This window comes from Toxotes jaculatrix, chromosome 15, assembly GCF_017976425.1.
Source record: "Toxotes jaculatrix isolate fToxJac2 chromosome 15, fToxJac2.pri, whole genome shotgun sequence".
Classification (NCBI taxonomy): domain Eukaryota; kingdom Metazoa; phylum Chordata; class Actinopteri; family Toxotidae; genus Toxotes; species Toxotes jaculatrix.
Genome location: NC_054408.1, coordinates 9,128,000 through 9,150,899, shown reverse-complemented (window position 1 = coordinate 9,150,899; position 22,900 = coordinate 9,128,000). Strand labels below are relative to the sequence as shown.

General features: G+C 40.8%; 1 protein-coding gene across 3 annotated transcripts in view; it reads left to right on the top strand.

Annotated features, from left to right (window-relative positions):
• sytl5 (synaptotagmin-like 5) overlaps nt 1–22,395 on the top strand; it is a 34,969-nt gene extending 12,574 nt beyond the window's left edge. Inside the window, exons 2-18 of one of the 3 annotated variants that reach the window (XM_041057986.1) lie at nt 5,270–5,612; nt 5,704–5,919; nt 6,812–6,924; nt 7,660–7,777; nt 8,281–8,424; nt 9,020–9,122; nt 9,232–9,361; nt 10,428–10,528; nt 10,990–11,085; nt 13,541–13,606; nt 15,232–15,410; nt 16,144–16,246; nt 16,366–16,527; nt 16,628–16,736; nt 18,034–18,172; nt 18,270–18,478; nt 20,041–22,395. In XM_041057986.1, the coding sequence (XP_040913920.1) occupies nt 5,494–5,612; nt 5,704–5,919; nt 6,812–6,924; nt 7,660–7,777; nt 8,281–8,424; nt 9,020–9,122; nt 9,232–9,361; nt 10,428–10,528; nt 10,990–11,085; nt 13,541–13,606; nt 15,232–15,410; nt 16,144–16,246; nt 16,366–16,527; nt 16,628–16,736; nt 18,034–18,172; nt 18,270–18,478; nt 20,041–20,183 (2,250 nt within the window). In that variant the 5' untranslated portion in view covers nt 5,270–5,493 and the 3' untranslated portion in view covers nt 20,184–22,395. Of the gene's footprint in view, nt 1–5,269; nt 5,613–5,703; nt 5,920–6,811; nt 6,925–7,659; nt 7,778–8,280; nt 8,425–9,019; nt 9,129–9,231; nt 9,362–10,427; nt 10,529–10,989; nt 11,086–13,540; nt 13,607–15,231; nt 15,411–16,143; nt 16,247–16,365; nt 16,528–16,627; nt 16,737–18,033; nt 18,173–18,269; nt 18,479–20,040 lie in introns of all 3 variants that reach the window. The other 2 variants (XM_041057985.1, XM_041057988.1) reach the window with 2 other exon arrangements.
• The last annotated feature ends 505 nt before the right edge of the window (nt 22,396–22,900 follow it).

The window sequence follows — 22,900 nt, the reverse complement described above, 5'->3', positions numbered from 1 at the left end:
GCATTAAAAGCTGCAGGTTCCACCAACTTTCACCCTGAAGAAAACCCTCTAGGCAGAGTAATGGTTAACAGACTCATTCCGCTGTCTGTTACATGGAACTGGCAATTTGTATAATTTATTAATGATCTGGACTCAGTGCTCTTCAGGGCCCTCTCTCTGAGCATTGTGTGGTGGTGTAGATGCTAGACAGTGTAGCGCCAGGGGAAATTATCTGGAAAAACCTCGTCCTCCCAGGAGATGAAGAATCTGCTGATACAAGATTGAGGAGCTGCTTTATGATTTATTTACCATCTTTAAGGCAAAAGAGATCTCTGGAGTTAAAGATTTGTGCTGCTCCTCGCTGAAATAACAAGGCCAAAAGCTGTTGAATTTCCAGTTTGAAGAGGACAGAGCTGACCCACATTTCTGGCACAAAAAAAAAAAAAAAAAAGTACACCACACACCATTGATGTTCTCTCGACCTCGTTCGTCACACTTTAACTATCTCACAGAAAGGTTTTGTAGCTGCACTCACACAGAGTGAAAAGGTGCGTGATGCATTCAAATCTTCTGTACCAGTGGGATGTCGCTGCTTTGCTGCTGAGGAGAGTGAAGAGTGAACAAGAGGTAGAAATATGAGCCGAGCAGAGTGCAGGATGCTGAAAAAGAACGTGATATCAGTGGAAAATACGCAGGTGTATGTAGCACTGGGCGATATTTTCCAATAGTGTCATGGCAGCAAAATCACATTGCTATGATACAATCTTATCAAGGTGTCATGACACACACTTTTGTAATTTAAAACAAAATTAATTAGCAAGACTGTGACTATGAGCTTTCACTTAAGTAGGATTCCACCACTGTCGATGAAAACTTTGCTCTTGTTTCGTTACCAAGCCCAGGATTTCACTGGGGAATGTAGAATGAAACCGAGATACAGAGATACAGGGGATGGGCATTCATCTCTCATTTGCTACTTAACTTTGTGACTGAGCTTGAGTGTGGGTGTATACTCCGACGAATATTGTGTTATGTGCTACTTAATGCTCAACCAAATCACATTCCAGTTAAACTTCCAGACAGTTAGACGTCCAGTTAAACCAGTCATATAGTGCTGAATTCCAGTTAGCAGCATGTTCCAGCTTACTAAGGTCTGATCATCACCACTTTTATTTTCTTAAAATTGTATTTTCAGAAACCACAAAGAAGCAAACACTTGGAGATGACAAATGTTTGTTGGTTTAATCACCAGAGCATAAACAAAAAATGTCACAAGAGGGAAAAACAAACATTATAAACATTTATTATAAACTAATTCCAAGAAAAGGGTGTGTCTGTGGTTCTCAGGACATACAAACAAACATGTTTAAAGTAAAGTAAATGCTTTAAACAGCTGGGCACTGTAGCTTTTAGCAAAAGTTACTCAAACAGGAGTAAACAGAGCATTTGTTGGGGGCCACTTTCAGATGGAGGATTGAGTATTTGCAGCAGCAGGATGGGGTATGTGAGACTGACTCGAAATAAACTCCAGTGCCCATGTTCATCACAATAAAGGAGCGTGTCACCCAGTGCAATGATGTGGCTCTTTGTTGTATTTTTAATAGTTTTTAGACAACACTGGAGATTAAAAAGTCATATCAGGCTTTGGCTACACAGACAATATTTGTTAGCAGAATCCATTCATTGTTGATTTTGATCTTCAGAAGGAATTTGTTGACAACAAGATATAAAAAATATATATAAAATAACCTACTGACTTATCCCGTAAAGCCTGAAAAAGTTGTTGTTTCTGACAGGGCTGTTACTTCCATCCAAGGCCAGACATAACCTGGTGTGTAAAGCACAAACCTCAACCCTTTTGTAATGCCACAAAAGATAAAATGAGTCATCTTTCACAGTTTTTTTTTCACTGAAACTATTTTCATTTGAAGCTTTTCCATCTGGAAGAATAGTCCAGCATTGAACTACATACAGCTCAGGACTGAGATGAAAGTACCAAAGGACTGAAGCGGTTCTGAGGCAACATGTGGCCTTGGTTTCTGACTTCAAAGTCATATTTTGTCTGTTCCTTTTTCCAACTGCTGAATGTTCAGTAATGACTGTATTTTATGTTCATCCCATGTTCGTTTCTCATCCACATCTACCTCGCTTCTCTGCCAACTGTGGCCCAGCTGCTCCCAGCACACCTGTGGTCTCTAATTGGTAGATTGATTCTGCCGTCTGTAAGCTCTGCCTCCTGCAGAAAGCTGGACTGGACTGGTGGTAAAATCCCACTGAGTCACAAAACACCAAGAAGACCACAATTTGGCTTTGTAGCCAGATGTCCCAGGTAGAGCACAGACTCAGTGACAAATGATCCGTTATATGCTTGAACAACACAAAACCGTGAATGGTGGAAAAAAAGGAAAACCTTCCCCACACTGTGCTGAGAGAGCAGTGAGTCACTGTGCTTTCCTTGAAGCTATGTTATTAGCGCAGGGCTGAGAAGTGAGTGCCTTTCCTCAGCTCAGAAGCCAAAGTTTTACTGTCTCCTCACTCGTGTTTGCTCAGGGCAGAGAGAGCGGCAGCGGGAATGTGTGCTGTGTGTACTCAGGGAGGGCTGCGTCAGGACACCACGCCTACTGCAGCACACTGTTTAAACTCTGAGATAGTGTTGTGCTCTCACAGCATGACTACAATATTATAGAAGCTCAGATAAATATTTGTTTCGCTTTGTTTGTTGACCGAGTATTAGTCATAACCTGTATTTTTTATTTTTGACTTCCTGTTTTACAATGACTTCCTGCTTTACAATGACGTATTTGATTTTAATTAAAATCTGCATATTCTTTTGTTCTAATTTCAGTGTGCGCAGTGGTGGATATGCTTAAAAGGGGTGCTTGATAAGATTTAATGTAGATGGAGTCAGTTTTAGGAAACACATCTGTTAGTCCCCTCTTACATTAATGCACTTAGTCCAGCAGTCATGGAACATACAGAGGCCTGAGCACTGACGTCATCATCACTGTGAAAATAGTGACTGCTGATCTCCTTCTTCATCTTTGGGAAGAGGTAGAAGTCTGAGGGGATCAAATCAGGTCAAATCAAGCCAAGGACCTCCTTGGGTGCTAAGTGCTTGAGACCGATGGACTGGATGACTGTACGGAGGCCAGTGTTGTCCTTTTTCTCAGGCAGTGCTGACTTGCAATTTTTAATTACCTGAATCAGAAATACCACAAAAGTTATTCACGTTAAACTGTCTGCATAATCACTCAAAGAGTTGAACTGCACGTGGATGTAACGAGAGTTATAATCCCCTTCCTCATCCCCTTCCATATAATGTCTGAAGCCCAGGTCACTGACTTACATTGCCCAGTTTGAGGATGTTTGTGTTGTCTGAATGTTGACAGAAGTGGTTCAGTCCTCAGTGTTTGTCTGTGGATGAGTGACAGTCCATGCATGTGTGTGTATTTCAGATAGTAGAAAGAAAGTAAGAAATATGCATCATTACACAGCTACCTAAGTGTTTGTTTTTTAGCCTCACTGGCTCTATGGCCTGCAACAACAATCCTTGACAGCAGAATCTTAGACTTGCTCCAGGAGAAGTCACAACCAAAGTTTCAAAGGCAGAGTAAAAAGCTGACCGTCAGAGAAAGGGAGGAGATCCTATATTGAAATTAGAAGCTCAAACCAATCGTACTTCCTCACCGCCACACAGCTGACCAATCACTGCATGAGGTGGGTGTGAATGTTAAGTGAATAGTTGAGCAAAGCATATCTACGTTCTGCAGTTTGAATCATATAAATGCAAAGGTATCTGTCCATGCTCATTGTTTCCTCTATTAAATCCCCTTAAAGGTAAAGGCAGATCTCGTCATTGGCTACACTGCAGCTGCAGTTCAGTTTAAAATGCTATAATCACTGATGTCGTGATGTGCCTTTGGCTGCAAATGAAGCTGAGATGATGTCTGCCGGTTCATTAGTGCTAATTCATGTAAAGTGAAGGGAAGAGGCGAGAGAAGAAAAGGATGAGGATGAAAGAGACGATAATGAATAAGGACTGAAGAAGGCTGGTGTGGGCTTATGCAGATCCCTCCACTTCATCCAGTCATTTACACAAGCACCGGCAGAATTTTGTCCCTCTCCTCTGTGCTTCGTATAACTCTGTATATATTCGTTTCTGATCTTCGTGGTTGATTTTATTGATAGCGTGGAAAGCTTATTTTTGTGCAAATCAGGTTATTCACGGCAGTTTACTTGTTCAGACACTGCAGCGAGATGGAGAATCTCGTCTGTGTGTGTGTGTGTGTGTGTGTTCATTTAAAGCGTTCAAAGCACATCATTTCTCTCAATAACTTGCAGGGGCATCACAAGAAATCAGGGCCACTTAGCACTTCCAGAGCACAGTGAGGAGTGACATTTCCATTGCTTTACATGGCTCCCTGTGGAACATTTATCATAATCAGGTGGTAGAGCCATGAATTGTAGGGTTGGCAGTTCGATGTCTGGCTCCTTCTGTCCATATGTCATAGTGTGTGGCAAAATACTAAACTCCAGACTGCTCACGATGAGTGTGTATGCACAGAGAGGGGGAAACAAGAGTTTACACCCACACTAGTGGCTCTGTGAGGCTGTGCTCAGGCACAGCAGAGATGATGGGGCTGTAACACCAGTGGATGTGCCAAATTTCATGACAATCCATCCAATCGTTGCTGAGACATCTGACTCAAAACCACAAAAATCGACCTCAGGGGATCACCAAAGTCCACAGGCTTCATGGCAGTTCTCAGTGGCTGATGGGATTTTTTTTCAGTCTTAACCAAAGTGGTGGGCTGACAGGCGGACACTGTAATCCATAGAGACATGCCACTTGCATGAACAAAAGCTAAATCTCTTTGTGCAAAAGCATCTGGCAAATGAATGTAATGTAGCTGTATGAGTTGGCATGCAGGTGTGCAGATAATCAGTACAAGTCTTGTCATGGATTTCAGGGAAAGATACAGCTTTGCTAATGGGAGCTGAGAAATGTGGGTGTTGTGCTCTGAATGTCAGCCTTGGAGCTTAATTGGGAGGTTGTTAAGCTGCTGTGGAGCTGTCAAATGTCTACCAGTTACTCATGCTTCCCCTTGTAATCCTGCAAATCATTGTCTTATTTTAATTAATTAATTTATTTATTTATTTTTTGACATTAGCTAAAAGACAAGCACATCAACCTGGACTTTGACTGTCAGTCCATTTACAGTTTCTACTAAATTATTAATGTCATATATTTTATTGACTTTTCCTTGTGTGTCTGTTTGACCTTGTCTAGGCTTCCTGAAAGTGGCCAGCTCTTGTCCGTTCCTCCAGGAAACAGAAGATTAGAGCAGGAAACACTGGAGGGGCACTGGGACGTTCAGATTATGCCAACGCTAAAAAGAACAACAACCCAATGGTTAGCAGAACAGAAACTGGAGCACTTTGTATCATAATGTAGTTTTCTGTGACTCCCTTCATGCAACATCTTTTGACTGCCTGAGTCTAACTGAGGAATCAATGGAGAAGGTCAAGGAGGATCTGAATCTGTCCTTTCTGTTGAAACATGAAAGAGAAATGATCCTGAAGGTGTTGCAGAAAGATGAGAAACTGAGGAAACGAGAGGAGAAGAGGATAAGGTGAGGACTTCGGGATCACTGTTTCAACAAATTTTCATCTCACGCTCACTTTTCTCATTATCTCTTTATGTTTGCCTCTTTCCTTTTTCAGAAAGCTGAAGAATGAGCTGCTGGAGATCAAACAAAAGAGTTCCCGTCGGCCCCAGGAGTTGGGGGAGCGACAGTGTGCTCGCTGCCAGAAAACTTTGGGTCTGATTTTCGATCGTGGAGATCTCTGCGAGGAGTGTCAGTTGCGTGTCTGCAACGACTGTCGCATTACAGCTCCCAACGGACGCCAGTGGAAGTGTAACGTTTGTGCCAAGATCTCGTAAGTGTGATGTCTGCAGGGACCAGAACGGTGTTTAGTGTTTGGAAGAGCAATGGACTCCAGATGGTTTGTATTAGGTGGTTAATGACACCACATCTGTCTCCATTCGTCTGTGAGGCCCTGAGGTGTTTCAGTGCTGGGATCTTCTCCAAGACTTGAAGGAAAAATTCAACTCAAAAAAACCCTATTGTTTATACCAGTGGTTTTATAGCACCCTTTTATAAATATGATTTTTTAAATTTATGCACTCCATGAATAAGAATTTTAATTCGTTAGGCTCAATGTCTAAATTTTTTAAAGAAACTGTAAAATTGTAATTCGTGTAAAGATCACCTTGTTTTTGTATGATTCATACATACAAACATCATTAAAAATGTAAAAAATATAATTGAAATTAATTTTGCAGCACTCTTGTTCTCAAAGCACCCACTGTGGTTTATACAGTCAGCTGTCAGTTTCTTAGGAACACTAGCTAAAACCACTGCAGTCCAATCCAACAGGCCTGCAATAAATCCACACCACTTATATCACTGAGGGCAAGCTAATAAGCAGAAACACCTCTCTGTATAACATAGTGCCTCCAAAATCTCTAAAGAAGTCGTCTCTAAAACAACAGTCAATAAAAACTGAACTTCATAACCTCAATGAAGGCAGTGTATTTTGAAGTATATAATCTGAGATATTTCCATCTCTGCTACAATACTATTAAGAACTAACCAAAACATTACTGGGAAACATTTTGATTTCTGGGTTTGAAGTCTGTTCTTCAGAATCAGTTAGCAGTGTGTTTTTATCTAGTCTCATATCACTATTAATAATATCGAATAGTGTGAGTTTACCTGATATTTTGAGGAGCTGAATTTCCAGTGAGCTGTGGACTGTGTGTTTGCAGGGAGCTGAAGGTGGTGACAGGGGAATGGTTCCTGGAGGAACGGTCCAAACGCTTTGAGCAGGGAGTGCTCAGCAGTGAAGTGATCAAAGAGACAATCCTGAGCAGCCCGACCAGTGAGTGTGTCCACAAGTGTACTCAAAATTATAAGACTCTAAGCCAAAAAATAATAAATGCCAAGCACTTTATTAGGAGCACCACACTAATACTGTGTAGTTCCTCTCTTTTCTCTCAAAACTGCCTCAGTTCTTTGTGGTATTGATTCCACAAGATGTCAGAAACCTTCCTTCCAGATTCTGGTCCATCCACCCTAAGGTGCTACCTGTTGTGCTTTCTGAGATACTTTTCTGCTCACCACAGATATAAGGAGTGATTATCTGAGCTGCCGTAGACTTTCTGTCAGCTCCAACCAGTCTGGCCATTCTCCTCCGAGCTCTCTCATCAACAAGGTGTTTCCATCTGCAGAACTGCCTTTTTTATGTTTTTCATACCGTTCTGAGTGAAACTCTAGAGACTGTTGTGTCTGAAAATCCCAGAACATCAGCAGTTTCAGAAAATCAGTCAAATCAGCCCATCTGTCACCAACAATAATACCACAGTCAGAGTCACTGAGCCACTTTTTTTCCCCTTTCTGATGTTTGATGTGAACAATATCTGCTTCTCCAGACCTGTATCTGCATGATTTTATACATTTCACTGCTTCCACATGCTTGGCTGATTGGATAATTGTATGAATAAGCTGGTGTACAGGTGTTCCTAATAAAGTGCTTGGCGAGTGCAGTACCTAAGGTGGTGACGTAGTGGATATTTGCTGATTGTATGAATGGCTTATTGATGTTTTTGATCACAAGCCACAGACAAAAAGTCTACAGAGAACCTGTCGACCCCTTCTGAGTCAGAGAGACCCGACACCCCAAGATCCAACAGAAGCGCAATCATCAATTCTGGTGACGGTGCCAGGAGGAAAGGGTAAGTCGTGAACACAGAGCAACAGCTCAGTTTATGTTCATGCAAATGCATACTTATTCTGAATTTAATAGAGTTTCCTCAGTGAATTATTACACAACATGAAAACATGAAATATGCATGATAGCAGAGAGCGCTGAGGATAAAGTTGTCTCAAACCGAATTTAAAAGAAATCTGCAGTGTGTTGAGGGCTCGCTTCAGCACAAAGGCATTAGAAAAGATCAAGTGGATGCTCATTTGATTTTTGAGACCCTGAATGCATTTTAAAATACATTTGGCAAAGCAACACGACAGTAATTGGATTGTGCTGGCTAACATCACTCTACATCTTAGCTCCACTCTAATGGTTCCTGAAGGTTTCACAGTGTTTCAGACAAAGAAGCCATAAAGACAAAAAGCAGAGCAGCTCTGATAAACAATAGGTGTGAGTGCTACTCTGTTAAAAAAAAAATCACTCTCAGGTGCTTCAATTTAAAAATCTGTGTGTGTGTATGTGTGTGTGTAGAAGGATGAAGATGGATAAAAAAGGCAGCCGACCGACCTTGAAGCCAGAGAACGGACTCGACAGCGTCAGTGTCAAATCTGTCTCAGACGGGGATGCTCAAAGCGTACGAAGCGTTCGCTCTGCTCCGAGTCCACGTTCAAACAGGTAACTGTGAAGTGTCAGCCATTTTACATCTTTCTGAAAAGTGAGCACATTCTGGCATCAAGGTTTCGTAACACTTGTTTCGATGACTAAACTAGAATGGCACTCAGTAGAGTGCGTACCTCTGCCAAGGCCAAACAGTCCTGCATGTCTTTCTAGCTAGAAAAAGGAAGCAGTCTGATAAAGTGATTTATTTGTCATAAAACATAGTGAACCGTGTGTATTGCAGCATTTCCTTCCACCAGATCTAGATCATCATCAGGATCTGTACTACTTTGAACAAACTCATAGCTCTCCACACCATAAATGGATCTTGGATTTGTTCCTTTAACCGGATCCACACCAAAATTTATTGGGTTCTTTGATTCTCTGTGCCCCATCCCTCCAGCAGGTTTGGTGCAAATCAGTTCAGTACTTTTGTGTAACCCTGCTGACAAACAAACCAACAAACAGACATGAGTGAAAACATAACCTCCTTGGTGGAGGTGAAAAGAAACATACATGCTACTGAAATCAAGTGAAGATGACAGTTATTAAAAGTTCAGTCACATTAAAGCGTCTTTTAAAGTATTTGATATTTGAACTGTCTGGTTTTCAGGGGTGGTGCGATGGCCTTGGAGTCCTCAGGGATGCCCACAGTACCCAACAACCTGAGACCCCAAACTTTGGACAGGTCGTCCACTCCCAACGACAACCGGAGGGTCAGGGTCAGCAACCGATAGACACACACAGCGCTCACACACTTATGGAAACTGTTGAGATTAAAATGTTCTTCTAACAGTTTTGGTGTTTAACTGTGTTTGCAAACAGCCTGACGGGGCTGAGAGCGTTGCCAGTTTGCACTCCAGCGACAGCGTGCCTGAAAAGAAAGCTGCCAGCCATCAAAGGACGAACTCTGGCGCTCCAACCATTTCTGTGTCAAGGGCCTCGGTCTCATCAGGTATCTCCATTATAACCCACCCCTCCTGATTTCCTCTTGTTGTTTTTTTTTTCTCCACATTAAAGCGAGTTGACTTCCTACTGTTGTCTCACAGCTTCGCAGCTCACACACAAACATTTCGATATCCAGCTTCACAGTTTGAAGATGTGTTAGAGGCAGCGGTATCAGAGGTGTGTTAGACAGTCTAATCAGGGCTGTGCAAAAACACTCAGGTCCAACTCAGACTGTTATCTTGTAAAGGAAGAAATTATTCTGTACTCCAGATGTCACGTCTGCGCAAATTACACGATTAACTTACGCTCCACGTCCCTTTCTGCAGCTCTTCTTTAAGTGTGGATCTCTCCCCTTTTCTGAGTATAATCTCCACTTTGTCTCTGTCAGTGTCAGACCCTTTATCTCAGCCAGCAACAGCTGCTAAGAAGTGTGTCAAGATTTTAAAGTGGCTCTAATCAGTGTTGTCAGCTGGAAACGAGCTGCCGAGAGAGGATCTCCACTCATGCTCACAGATCTGCCTGACTGTATGTTCAGTAATGTATTGATACTGAAGATATAACCGTGTTGTCTTGTAGCATTGTATTTACAGTTTTTTGGATAGATTTTAAAATCCTCGTTTGATTTTTACTAGTTTGAATTTTATTTTTGGAGAGTTAGGTAAGAAAAAGCTCATGTCTGTATTAACTACGGAGCTGGTGCCAAAGGCGATTATTTGTTTAGCATAAAGACTGGAAGTGGGAGATCAGTTACAGTTAAAAAAGAATGTCTTCAGGGTCTGAAGCTTAATAATTAACATGTCATTTGTTCATACACAGTCTTTTTTTAAGCCTTTTTCAAATCAAAAACACAAGAGCAGAGATGTAAGGAATGGATTAAACTGCCCACATTCATAATTGCATTGTCCAAGCAGATAACACTGTGATGATCAATGAGTTAGTTTCTACCCTTTCTTGCACTGTCTGTATTTTTCAGTGTTTGCCTTCCAGTCCCTCGTTTTCTTCAAACGGCATCTTTCAAACTCACTGCTCCTCCTCTGCATCCCCTCTTTCCCTCTCCTCTCTCCCTGCACCAGATCACAGTCGCTCAGAGATGGACCTATCAGCTCCGGGTTCTGAGCCCAGCGACGACACCTTCAGTCTCAGAAGCTGCTCGGTCCCCGGGCTCAACGAAACAGTAAGCAGCTGAATGTTAATTTCACCTCAGCGCTCACTTCAAAGTGCATGATAAGCATCTAAACGGCTGTAGGCTGAACACAGGTGGAGGATGGTGGCGGTCAGTATAGGGCTGCTTTGTCTCTGTGTTTACTGAGTGTTCATCTGCATTCAAAGGGCTTTGCAGAAACACGAGCACGTAGTCAAACTCAGACAGACACACAATTTAAACATAAAATTACTCATTCATTCACGCTCACAAGTTTACTGTAAACCAAGTGACATTGTGATTTTGCGTGTGACAAAAGAGTAAACAGATTACAACACACTGTCCTGACTTGTCTGATTGGATTACTGGAAGCTGGCTGCATTCGCCCACACAGAGCTGCTGTGTGGGAAAACTGTGCAAAGTACAAAGACGCTGTGGCCAGCTTCCCAGATGCCATGTCCCTTTTGATTAAATCTGAATGCTGTCATCCGCAGGAGTTTTCTGATGAGGATGCGGAGGAAGACATCGATGCCCTGATGTCAGTCCACAGCAAGACTGCCAGCCGACGCCTCAGCAACGCAGTGTCAACGGTAACACCCGTGTTAAAGCTAGTACAAACACAAAAATATCAAAAACAGATTCTGGGAAGTCCTGTATGCTCATATACAGTACAAACATGTACGTGCACACGCTGTATACACACATACGCTCACCATCACCTGATACGTGAGTCAGGACTGGATGCTCCAGTGTTGACTATGTAAACACAGTGTGAGGTGTGGGGCCAGGAGACAGCTTGTGTCACGAACACCTGCAGCACAGTAAATGCAGCACGCTTAGGAAGCCTGCTGCATTTACATAAACTAACTTGGCTTGTAGTATGATAATGTGAAAGAATACTCCTTTGCGTATTAGAATGATGTGTTTCAATGTAGTATTTTTTTTTTCAAATCATACTATAGGGTCTGTATCAGAAGCTATGCAGGAAGTTTTAGTTTTATTTGTTTGGAAATATTTGTCTACACTTATTTCCAAACCTTAAAATGATGGATGTAAGGGTTTTTTTTTGCGATACACAGAAGAAAAAATATATTTAAAGTGGGAACTTTTAATTTCATTGTCATTTTTTATCAATTTTTCATCAACAATGGATAAAGTGAAAGGGGTCTCTCATAGCAACGACTCCTCAGAGAATTATCATTAACTTTGAAATTCCTATCAGATCTACAGAGCATTTTAGCACCTGTAAGCTCATTGTTTTGGATTTCCACAGCAAACACACAGTTAGTGATTAACTGGTGAATATAATGGAAAATTTAGTAGCTAAAGAGCCAGATGGTGGAGACCAAAGCTGGAGATTAGTGGATATCAGACTTGGATGTGTTGATTGGGCGACAACGTGACTCCAAATAAATGCTTATAGTGCTCCACATCTGGTGTTCACCAAATTAACTTTACAGGGTGATAATTTGTCAGTGTTGTGTTTACAGTTTCTTTCAGCAGCCAAAAAAATATATATGTATAAATACTTTAAATATCTTAAATCAGACACAAAGGATGTCAGTTATCAGCCCAGTAAAAATAAAGATACAACTGTAAACATCTCAACAACACTAACAACAGCAAAACCTCATGCAACATTTCATACCAGAAAGAATGACCCCTGTTGGATAATTCACAGACGCCACAACAGTGACAGTGACAGTCGTTATTGTAACTACTTTCCCCTTTGCAGTGCATGGGCACTAAAGCTATCTTCATGGTTAAATTTAGTATAATCGTACATAAACATGCATCCTCTTTACTTGACTTCTCCCATGTTCACACTTGGGCCTTAAACAATGTTGACACATGTAAATACACCCCCACAACAAACCACGAAAGACTTAGTCTGACAGAGCATCCAGTTATTCAAATGGCCTAAATAATAACTGTCCTGCTTCATGACTCATACCACCTTCAGTGGTCTTCATCAGTCTTTGTGTCTGTGAGAGTGTGAGTGTGTAATTTGAGAAGTGCATAGGTAAACAGACATGACAGACGTCCTGCCCGTCACATTTATTGTCATCTCATAACAGCCGTCACTGAGCTGCTGTTGGTGAGATGAATGGAAGTGGAAGGAGGTGATGAGGGACATTGTGCAGATAGATGTGTCCGTCATTGAATTAGGCTTTAACATACTCAACCCACTGTTACATGATTCACTTCATGCAGGGCTTTGGGTGGGTAGTGAAAGCACAAGTGAAGTGGTGTCAGTGTTTCATAGTGCAGTTTCCATTATCTGTTAGATATTGTTTCTTCACACTTTAGAGATGCCTTTATTTTTCTTCTGTTGATTCAGATTTACCCCTGAATCAAAGTAAGCAGCAAATACATTTCAGATGTCTCAGTTCCATTATTACTGCTCAGAGGAGCATTTCCTCAGGTGATACTTTACTCACATCTCGCCCTCATGTGTGATGTGTGAGGGATTAAGACACAAGTGAAAGAAGACAAATGAGGAGCACCCCTGGTCAAAGTATTGGACAAATTGTAATTGTGGTGAATGTCTCTCATGGTAAACTGTCCAATAGTCATTTATGTTTCATTCAAAACCACAAATATCAAACACTGCCATTCCTAGAGCTAGCCCAGCTAAAAATATTTATTTCTTAAAAGAATGAAAACAGAAACAGAAAACATCATTTAGGAACTACACGTCTCTGTCATTCTGACTGTTGCCCTCTGTGTGTGTGTGTGTGTGTTCATTGCGTGTTGACCTCACAGCCGATTCCAGATGAGTTGTAATCTCTGTGGTTTCATCTGATAATCTCCATGGTAACCGTGTGTAATGTGGTTTCTGGCTGTGCTGATGGAGATGGGGTTTCTGCAGCTCTTCCTCGGGGGCCGGGGGTCTGTGCTCGGGGTCTGCCTCTATCACTAGCACATCAAACAGCTCAGATCTCTTTCTCCTTCTCTTCTTTTCCCGCCTTCCTTCCCCTGTTTCTTTTCTCTCTCTCTCTCTCTCTCTCTCTCTCTCTGTTTCTTAAATGAATCGGCCTCTAGTCTTCCACCCCTGGCTCAGAGAGAAGGTGGGGGTACCTCAATGTCCCCGACTCGGATGCTGAGACTGTAAGTCTCCTCTGCCGCGTTTGTGCATGTATTCATATTCACCACTGCATTATAGAACAGTGCAGGTGCAGCAGCAGAGCACAGATATGACATTCAATAATATATGCTGATTTTTCCTGAATATACCAGCATGTTCTGAATGAACCTGCATGTTTGGTGTATCTTTGTGCTCATCTTCGCCTTTTTTACTGTGATTTTAGCCACACCTATTTCCATTAAGTCTAAGCCCTTCACATTAAAGTTGTAATTTATCACACTGGCTCCCTGCAGGAAGTAAATGAGGTAGACTTACAGTAGAAGAAGCACAGTGTGCCTCAGTTCTGCCTTCTTGACTTCTGTACTTCCTGGATAGGAATATTATTATCAGTGATTATCCCAGTTATATCCTGCCCAGTGCTACGACAGTCATGTTTGTCTGCTTTCCAAGAAATGGTGCAGACATAATTACCTGCTGTGGTTGTAATAGTTTGGGTCTTTAGATCAAGAAATGGCTTTGGCAGGTACACAATATGAGTTTGTAAAATGTGGTCCCCAAGCTCTTTAGTTTGTGGAAGATTTTTTTCTTTTTAATTTGGCAATCTGTGAAACTCAGGAGGTGCAGTCACACAGGTTAGTACTCTGTGTTTTACAGTTTTACTGGATGTCACTGGTAACAATAAGACGGCTGGAGTTTTTACTATGTCACTTGTTTTCTTTTTGGGTTTTTGTTAATTTTCCTATTTCTGATTATACGCTTCTGTTTCACATTCCTTTTATCTTATCTGCCCATTATTTTTTCATGGCTTGCAATTAGAGCCGAGATGAGTCTGCAGTTAATTGAGCAGTCGATCAGAAAATTAATCAGCAACAGCAAGCTATTTTTCAAAACAAAAATGAGAAAAAAATACATAGTTCCAGATTACCAGTTGTGAGGATTTGCTGCTTTTCTGTGTCTTATGTGATAGTAAATTGAAAATCTTTTAAGTTTTGACCGTTGGTCAGACACGAAAAAGCAATTTGAATACTTTGCCTCAGGCTTTAGAAAAATTTTAGGGGCATTTTTCACTATTTTGACATCGATCAACAAAAGGATGAATTTAAAAAATCGGTGCTGTGTACTTTAATTTCATCCTTTCACTAATGCATTTATAAAATAAATATGATTTGCATGCATCACTTAAAGTAACTTTCTATTGCACATCCTATATCACATCAATTCAAATGCAGTTACTTTTCCACACACTCACTCTAAATAATTTACATTAGTCACGATTGATAATAAAGCACCACTGCTTTTTGAGCCCAGAAACACAGATGATACCTTAATGTCTGGAAATAATACAAACTGCAAATCTGTGACATGAACAATATAACAGTGACCCTTCTAACAGAATTGTTAGATTTTGGTCCACAGACCATATGTTACATTTTGTTTTGCCTTTATTTTTCCAGTGAAGCTTTACTGAGAGCAGTGTTCATTTTCAGAAAGGGCTGCAAATGTTTTATTTCTCCCATATTTCATCAGCACTTTAGATTGTGTTGTTGTCTTTCTCTCCCCTCCTCCCCATTTTGGTCATACGTCTTTGACTCTCTTTTCTGCCTTTGACCTCCTCCCCCTCTTATATCTGCCTCTGTGTGTCTAACAGAGCAGCATAAACAGCATGATGAGTATGTACAGTGAGACTGGTGACTATGGCAACGCCAGGGTGAGCGGCGAGATCCTGCTCAACGTCAGCTACAGCTATAAAACTGGTGCTCTCAACGTCCTGGTCAAAGAGTGTCACAACCTGGCAACGGGAGATGAGAGGAGGCAACGCACAGATGCGTAAGAGTGCACGCACAAACACAAACAAGCACACAAAACAGAGATATGTGCTCACTGCAGATACTTTGCAGTATAGGAGATATATCAAAATACTACGCATTAATTTTGGTATCATTTCATAAGCTCAATTTTTATGTGTATTTCACCATCATTTTTCTTAAAGGTAAACATTCTGGGAAATATTCTTGTTCTTACCAGAAGTTAGAAGAAAAAAACTGACATGTTAATTTCTTTGTGCGTTCTGAGCACAGAAAGGAAGAAACAGCCACTGGAAAAATGGAAAATACACATTCCAGCAGCTAGAAAATTACCTTATTTACACCTTATTTCTCAAAACCAGTAATTTCATAATAAGGTTGAGACAGTACCACTGTCTAATAAAGCACTAAAAGGCACTAAAAGATATCATAGATGTATTTGACATTGGTCCAGAAGATTTAAACTCCTTTCCACTGTGTAAATAATAAATATATTTAAAATAATGAAGTTCCTGATTAACTAAAGAGCAGCATACAAAGAAAAAGAGGGCGTCGTGCTGGATTATAACACTGGGATTTTTCACATCCTGATGCAACAGAAGTTGTTCCTCTTTTTTCATTTAAATTTTCAGTTAAATATATCAGTGCTTTATTGATCAGATTTGGCGGATCCTTGCCAAACATTTCTCTTTGTGTAAAAAAAAAAAGAGACATTTACAGAGCACAACTGAGTCACTGTGTCATTTTCATTGCAGCTATGTGAAGACTTACCTGCTGCCAGATACGTCACGACAGAGCAAGAGGAAGACGAGCATCAAGGCCAACACCATTAACCCTGTTTTCAATGAGAATCTGAGGGTCAGTGACTGAAAAAAACTCAACAAGCACCAACTTTCATTGTTTGTTCTATAAACTCTGCACGTAGAATTCAAAACTTTCATCGTTTATCATCTAATTTTTTTCCTCCTGTTGTGTAGTATGTGATCAGCCACTCACAACTGGAGACACGAACCCTGCAGGTCTCTGTGTGGCACCACGACCGGTTCGGACACAACAGCTTCCTTGGAGAAGTGGAGCTGACCTTTGACACCTGGGAGTTTGACTCCCAGATAGAGGAGTGGTACACTCTGCAGCCAAAGGTCAGAACCATTATTAGCATGTAAACATGTTGTCTTCTTCTTCTGTGTTATGCAAACGCATATCGAGTGTTTGAGAGGTTTGTGAATGGTGTTTGTGTAGGTGGAGAACAGTATCGACTCCACAATGCACTATAAAGGAGAACTGACCGTCGTGTTGAAATATATACCTGCAGAGAAGAACCTCATGCTGCCTCTGGACCAAGTGCAAGGTACATCCATAACTGCAATTACCATTATATGTTATATTAAATAATGCTTTATGTAAATACCTTTGTAAGTTAGATATTTCAGTTTTTGGTTTTTAATGAATTTGCAAAAATTTCTAAAAACATGTTTTCACTATGTCATCATGGGTTATTGAGCGTAGATTAATCAGCAAAAATGGCGAGTTCATTCATTTACAATTAAACCCACCACGAAATGAAGTGGGCAAAAAATTAAGGGGTCTGAATACTGTCAGAAGTTACTGTATGATTTTTGCACTGAGTGAAATACTCAAACCAAAGACTGTCAGTGCTCTACACCACCAAATGGAAATGTTCTAGATGTCTTGCGGATCATTTTATATTTATTTCCCCAAAAAGTGGCACATTGGTATATTTGTAAACTTTCAGATCTCTGCTAGAATTTTAATTAAAAATTTGTGGGTCTGAACAATGTTTGGCTACACAGCATGCATTTGGAATAATGACTGACCCACCGGTGAGTAGCTTTTTGTAAATAGGGTTATTTTTTTCCAAACTCAGAGTTACATCTAAAAATCAGCTCTTCCTGCCCCCGTCTGACCTGCGCAGTTGTTTTTGTGCTAATAACTTTCACTTTCCCTGAATTTTATTTCCAGTTATTGTGCTGCTGTTAGACTGCTATCCAGATATAATAGAGTGGACCATATTGTCCCAATCCTGACCTCTGGGTCATGCAGATCAATTTATTCTCTTTAGCAGTGGAGCCTGACCTGGGGGTCAGAACCAATAATGGTACATTTTACTACATCAGGTCTCTAAAAACTAAAACAAAAACTTGCATCTGATGAATCTGATATCTCTGGCATATTCAAGACAACTGTAAATTCTATGGTAAATTAGCCCATTGTTAACTGTCTACATTCTTAACGTACATTTTACATTTAGTAATATTATCTGTTTTAGAAGTGTTGTGTACTTTAATAATTTTCAACAGTTTAGTCTTTTTATGCTGCCATCTCAGCCGGCTTCCCCTTACAAGAGGTTTTCCCACTCTCAGTGGGATTTACCTGGTTTACACCTGAATGTAGCTCACTTTTTCACTGGTAAAAAAAAATACCTGCTCATTATTTTAAATACAAGTCTTGAGTGCATGTGCTTGTTTATGCAAATTCTAGGTGCATGTGTATGTCTGTGCATATAATATCCAAAGAACTTTACTACAAATGTGTTTTGTTTCTCTAGTGTTACACAAATAAACCTGAACCTGTGAACTGACAGTTGTTTGTTCTTCCTCTCTGTCTGCTTCCCTCCCCCCCTTCAGTGAAGAAAGGGTTCCTGAAAGGCAAGAAGACGAGCAGCTTCACTCTGCCTAAAGGGGGCATGGTTGAGCTGCTGGTCAAAGGAGCCAAAAATCTAACGGCTGTAAAGTCTGGAGGCACCTCTGATCCTTTTGTAAAAGGGTGAGATGCTGCCTGACCGTTGCAGAACACGTGATTTACACAAACACAGCGTGAAAATTGTGCAGTAAAGTTTAAAAGCTGTTCTTCTCTCCCCCAGGTACCTACTCCCTGACAGCAACAAATCAACCAAGCACAAGACGGCGGTGGAGCGACGCACAGTGAACCCACAGTGGAACCACACCTTCACCTACTGCGGCCTGCAGCCAGGAGACCTCAACAACGTCTGTCTGGAGCTCACCGTGTGGGACAAAGAGGCTCTGGCCAGCAACGTCTTCCTGGGAGGAGTCAGGCTGGGGGCTGGCACAGGTGTGTGTGAGGGGGTCTGCTGGGAAACAAAAATATCTGGCTTAACTGTGTTAGTATGTGGAACTTCTCCACAAATGTTTTTCTATTATAAGATTAATGTCTTGCACAGAATTTTAAATAGGATATCAAAACCTCTGAAACGAAGAGTTCTCAGTGGACTAAAGAGATTTACTGGAACTTTGAGGAGGTTGAAAGCTTCATGTCTAATTTGTGCTGTAATGTTTATGCCATAAAAGTAGGCTTTTGTTCATATTAAAAGAAAAATGGCTTGAAAATATCATATAAAACCCTAAATTAAGGACATATAGGCATATCAAACAAACAGGAGTCCTGAATTATATATCAATCTTGTTTGTCTGGAAGCCACAAAGCTTTAGCTACACAGCTGAGAGTTGGTTTTCATCCTCTGGCTATTGATGTTGGCAGACTGAAAAATATTCAAAGAGAAAACAGCTTTTGTGAGAGCTGTGTGATTTGGGAGAAATTGAAAGTGAGGCTCATTTTCTCTTGTATTGTACATATTTTGATTATTTAAGAGTGTTTTCCATAAAGTGGCTCGACAAAACCCTGAAGCATTCTCACCTACAGATTAGCTTGGTTTTCTTCCATTTTGATGTGTATAAGCAACTTTTTGTCTCAAAAGCCTGGAAAAGAGGTCAAGATGGGTGATTCAGCTTTTTTTTTTTTTTTTTTTAACAGGAAAAGTTTGACCTTTTGGGAAATATGTTAATACTCTTTCTTGTCAAAAGTTAGATTAGAAACATAATTATCACTTTCATGTTTGTTGGAGCCAGCAGGCCGTTAGGTTAGCTTAGCATAAAGACTGGAAACAGTGGGAAACAGCTAGCCTGTCCAAAGGTAACAAAATCGGCCCATCAGCACCTGTGAAGCTCATTATCACTGTATATTTTTTCTTTAATTAGTGCAAAAACCAAAGTGTCAAAACCACAATTCCAGGAACTCACTGTACCAGGTCTAAAATGGTCAGCACATAATGTGAGCACAAACACACATTTTATACACTTCAATTTTTGTACCTGTACAAAAATTGAAGTGTATTAAACCTTGGTTTCAGTCCTTGTGCTAAGCTAAGCTAACTGCTGGCTCCAGCTTTATATTTATCCAACAGACAAAACAGTGGTTTCAATCTTTTCATCTACATCTGGGCAAGAAAGTGAACAATTTTGTATTTCTCAAAATGTTAAAACTGCTCCTTTAAATTGTCTAATGTTGTTGGTTTCCAGTGCTTGGAAATGAGGGCATGATGGCCCCTATTTAATTTGTATTTTCTCAGATTTCTCTACTGTGACACAGCACATGTTTAAAGAATTTTGTTTACCTGGATTTAGCTTCTGTGAATTTGTGGTGCTTTGTCAGCCCACAGTTGTTGACACAATAACACAAAACTTAATTCATTTATCCATTCATTTGCAATAATGACATTAACTAGACATATCAATTCATCAAATAACCACTGAGTGTGGTGCTGAGGGAGCATGTACCTCCTCCAGGCTCTCTAACAAAGTAAAACAAATATTTATGTGCTTGTTTCTCCCCTGAAGGCAAAAGCTACGGGAATGAGGTGGACTGGATGGACTCATACGGGGAGGAGCAGCGGCTGTGGCAACGCATGATTGAAAATCCAGAGGTCCCTCAGGAGTGCACTCTGATGCTGCGATCCAGCATGCGCAAGTGTAACACATGAGCTGGACAGAAGCACAGACCGAGAGGATGAAAGAGAACAACAGAGGGAGAGGAGAAAGAGAAAGAAGTGGCCCTACAACTTGGCTCTATTTCTTCTCCACCCATAGACGCCCATCCTGTTCAGACCCTTCTCCTGTCCAGAACAGCCAGTCATGCCTTACACACACATCTACACGTGCCCCATCTGCTGTGTACTGCTGTAAATGAAAAAACATGCTGTATGTATGTAACTTTCTGTACCTACCGAATAAGCACACGCTGTGACTCCTGGTGTGTCCGTCCGCGTCTCTGTGATTCACGTACCAGAGTCATTTCTGCATGTAGTTACAGCTGACGGAGACCATTCGTGAGGCGGCAGACGAGGCACTGATCAGTGATGTAGACACTCAGACATTCCCTTTATGAGCAACAAAGCTGCATCCTGGTCTGAAGCACACAATGATGCTGAGATTCATCCCCTCATAAACAGCTGTGTACAGAGGTGGAAAGTGACTAATGTTAGTACAACTGCACTGCACCGTCCTGCTTGACTTGATTATTACTGAAGCAGAATCATGATCGCCTGTGAGGACAGCTACTGAAGTAAAAGTACAATAGTAGCACTTTTTGGACTTCTCAGAGCACTTACACGCTGTATGGTCACAGTGAAATTTTTATCTTAGATTTACGAGGGAAAATATTATCTAAGCAAAATGGTGTACTGTCCTATAGGTTACTCTGTTATTCTTGCCTTTCAAAAAGTAGCTGAGCACAAGAAAATTCCACTGGAGGTGAAGGTAGAAATACTCATCTTAGGATATATATGGAAAACAGTAGGATGGCGATTAACTTTGTCGATTACTTTTTCAAATTTCCTAGAGCTTTAGGCGATGTCTTCAAATTCAAAAGCTTGTGTTGTCCGACCAAGCAGCACCAGGCTTTAAGATCCTGGAAACATCAAATGTTAAATAATAAAATGACAAATGAGCAATTATCAAAATTAATTGATTATCAACATTCCAGAAAAATGTGCAATCTGAAGACAGATTGCTTGTTTTGCCTGAGCAAAACCTGAAGATTCTCAATTTACAGTGAAATACAACAAAGAAAAGCAGGAAATCTTCACGTTTGAGAAGCTGTTCTATCAAATGTTGAGGTCCATGATCTACTGTTCACCACTTTGGTCCAGAATGAAATAGCTAAAGGATTAAAATGTAATTTTGTACAGACATTCGTGGTCCCCAGGGGATGAACCATATTGCGTTTGGTGATCCTCTGACTACTTCTTCTTCTAGTTGGTGGAAGTTTGCACTGATTGAGTAAAATATCTCAACATTTACAAAACTTTGTACAGACTCTTTCAACCTAAAGCTAAACTTCATCATATTGAACGTTATACCTGTTTAGCGTAAGCATGCTAGCATTGTCATTGTGAGCAAGCACAAGTCCTTGAAAAACGTACTTGCAGAAACATGAGTACTGCCAGTTAGTTACTTTCCACCCCTGGTTCTCTGGAAAAAAAAAAAGGAAAAAATCTGTGGCACAAAGTCTAGACAGATTACACGATTTAGACTAGCTTCAATGTAAATTTACATAACACTGTATCAGTGTGATTATAGAAACTGCATGGTACTGTAATAGAAAAAAACAGAGGTAGAAGAACAAAAGGTTACGTAAAGCACTGATAATGACATCACTTTACACTCAGACGAGGAAGTGCGATTTTCAGTGCGTTCCCAGGGACCCTGAGGCGGGGACTGTGTGTTACAGAGTGAGTCAGCACTGAGGTGAGCTGCCTTCATCTCAGGGGGAGCCTAATAATGAGTCAGTGACAGTCACCTTGTCCCTGTTGCCCAGGGCTCTGCGACCCACCATCCTGTGATGAATCACAGTTCACAAAAAAAAAAAAAAAAAAGATTCTCAAGTTGAGCCCCGTGTGACCATTTTTCATGTGGAATGCCAATTCTGTCCTGCTTGTCCTTGGCAAACCCGCCGCTCTGAACTCCCAGAGCAAAACAGTTTCACACTCCACAATTATAGTAATAATACATGGTGTTCGCTGTACCACATACTTTAGATGAGAGGCTCGTGCAATAAGAAACTCTTGATGTACAGCATGTACATGTACTCGCTCTGTTTGGTCTGGTTTCCAAGCATCAGATTCACTGTATCCAAACCTATTTTGTCCCAAATGTGTTACAGGAATATTTTGAAATAAACACCTTTCCATAGACTGACTGACTCCTTTTCTATTCATTTATTTATGTATTTCCAATGTTAAATACTTACATGACTAAGTGTTGTCTTTGTAAGTGGGTTGCTCCAACACTGTTTTGCGGTATTATGACTGAAGGTTTGTAGCACCCTGCCAAAACCTACCCACTTTTTAAAAAAATATTTATTGTCCTTTAATAAAATATAGTTTTTAGAATTAATTGTAGACAAAAATGGGTGTAATTTCCCATAGCAGGAGGTCTTCAAATCGCTTGTAACTGTCAAAGTGGTAAATAGGCCTGAATGAGGAAATTAGTTACAGGTTTTTATGCATTATTTCAAGAGCACCAGTGTTGTAGCGAACATCAAAGCTCTGACAATGATGTTAATGTATGGAGGTCTGTCTGACACACTGTGCCCAGCCATCTGGGTGTTTGTTATAGAGCGGGAAAAACACCCTAACCTTACCAGAGGCTCCACTGTGTTTTTGGATTTGAAGGATAACATCTCTGTTAGGCTGTATTT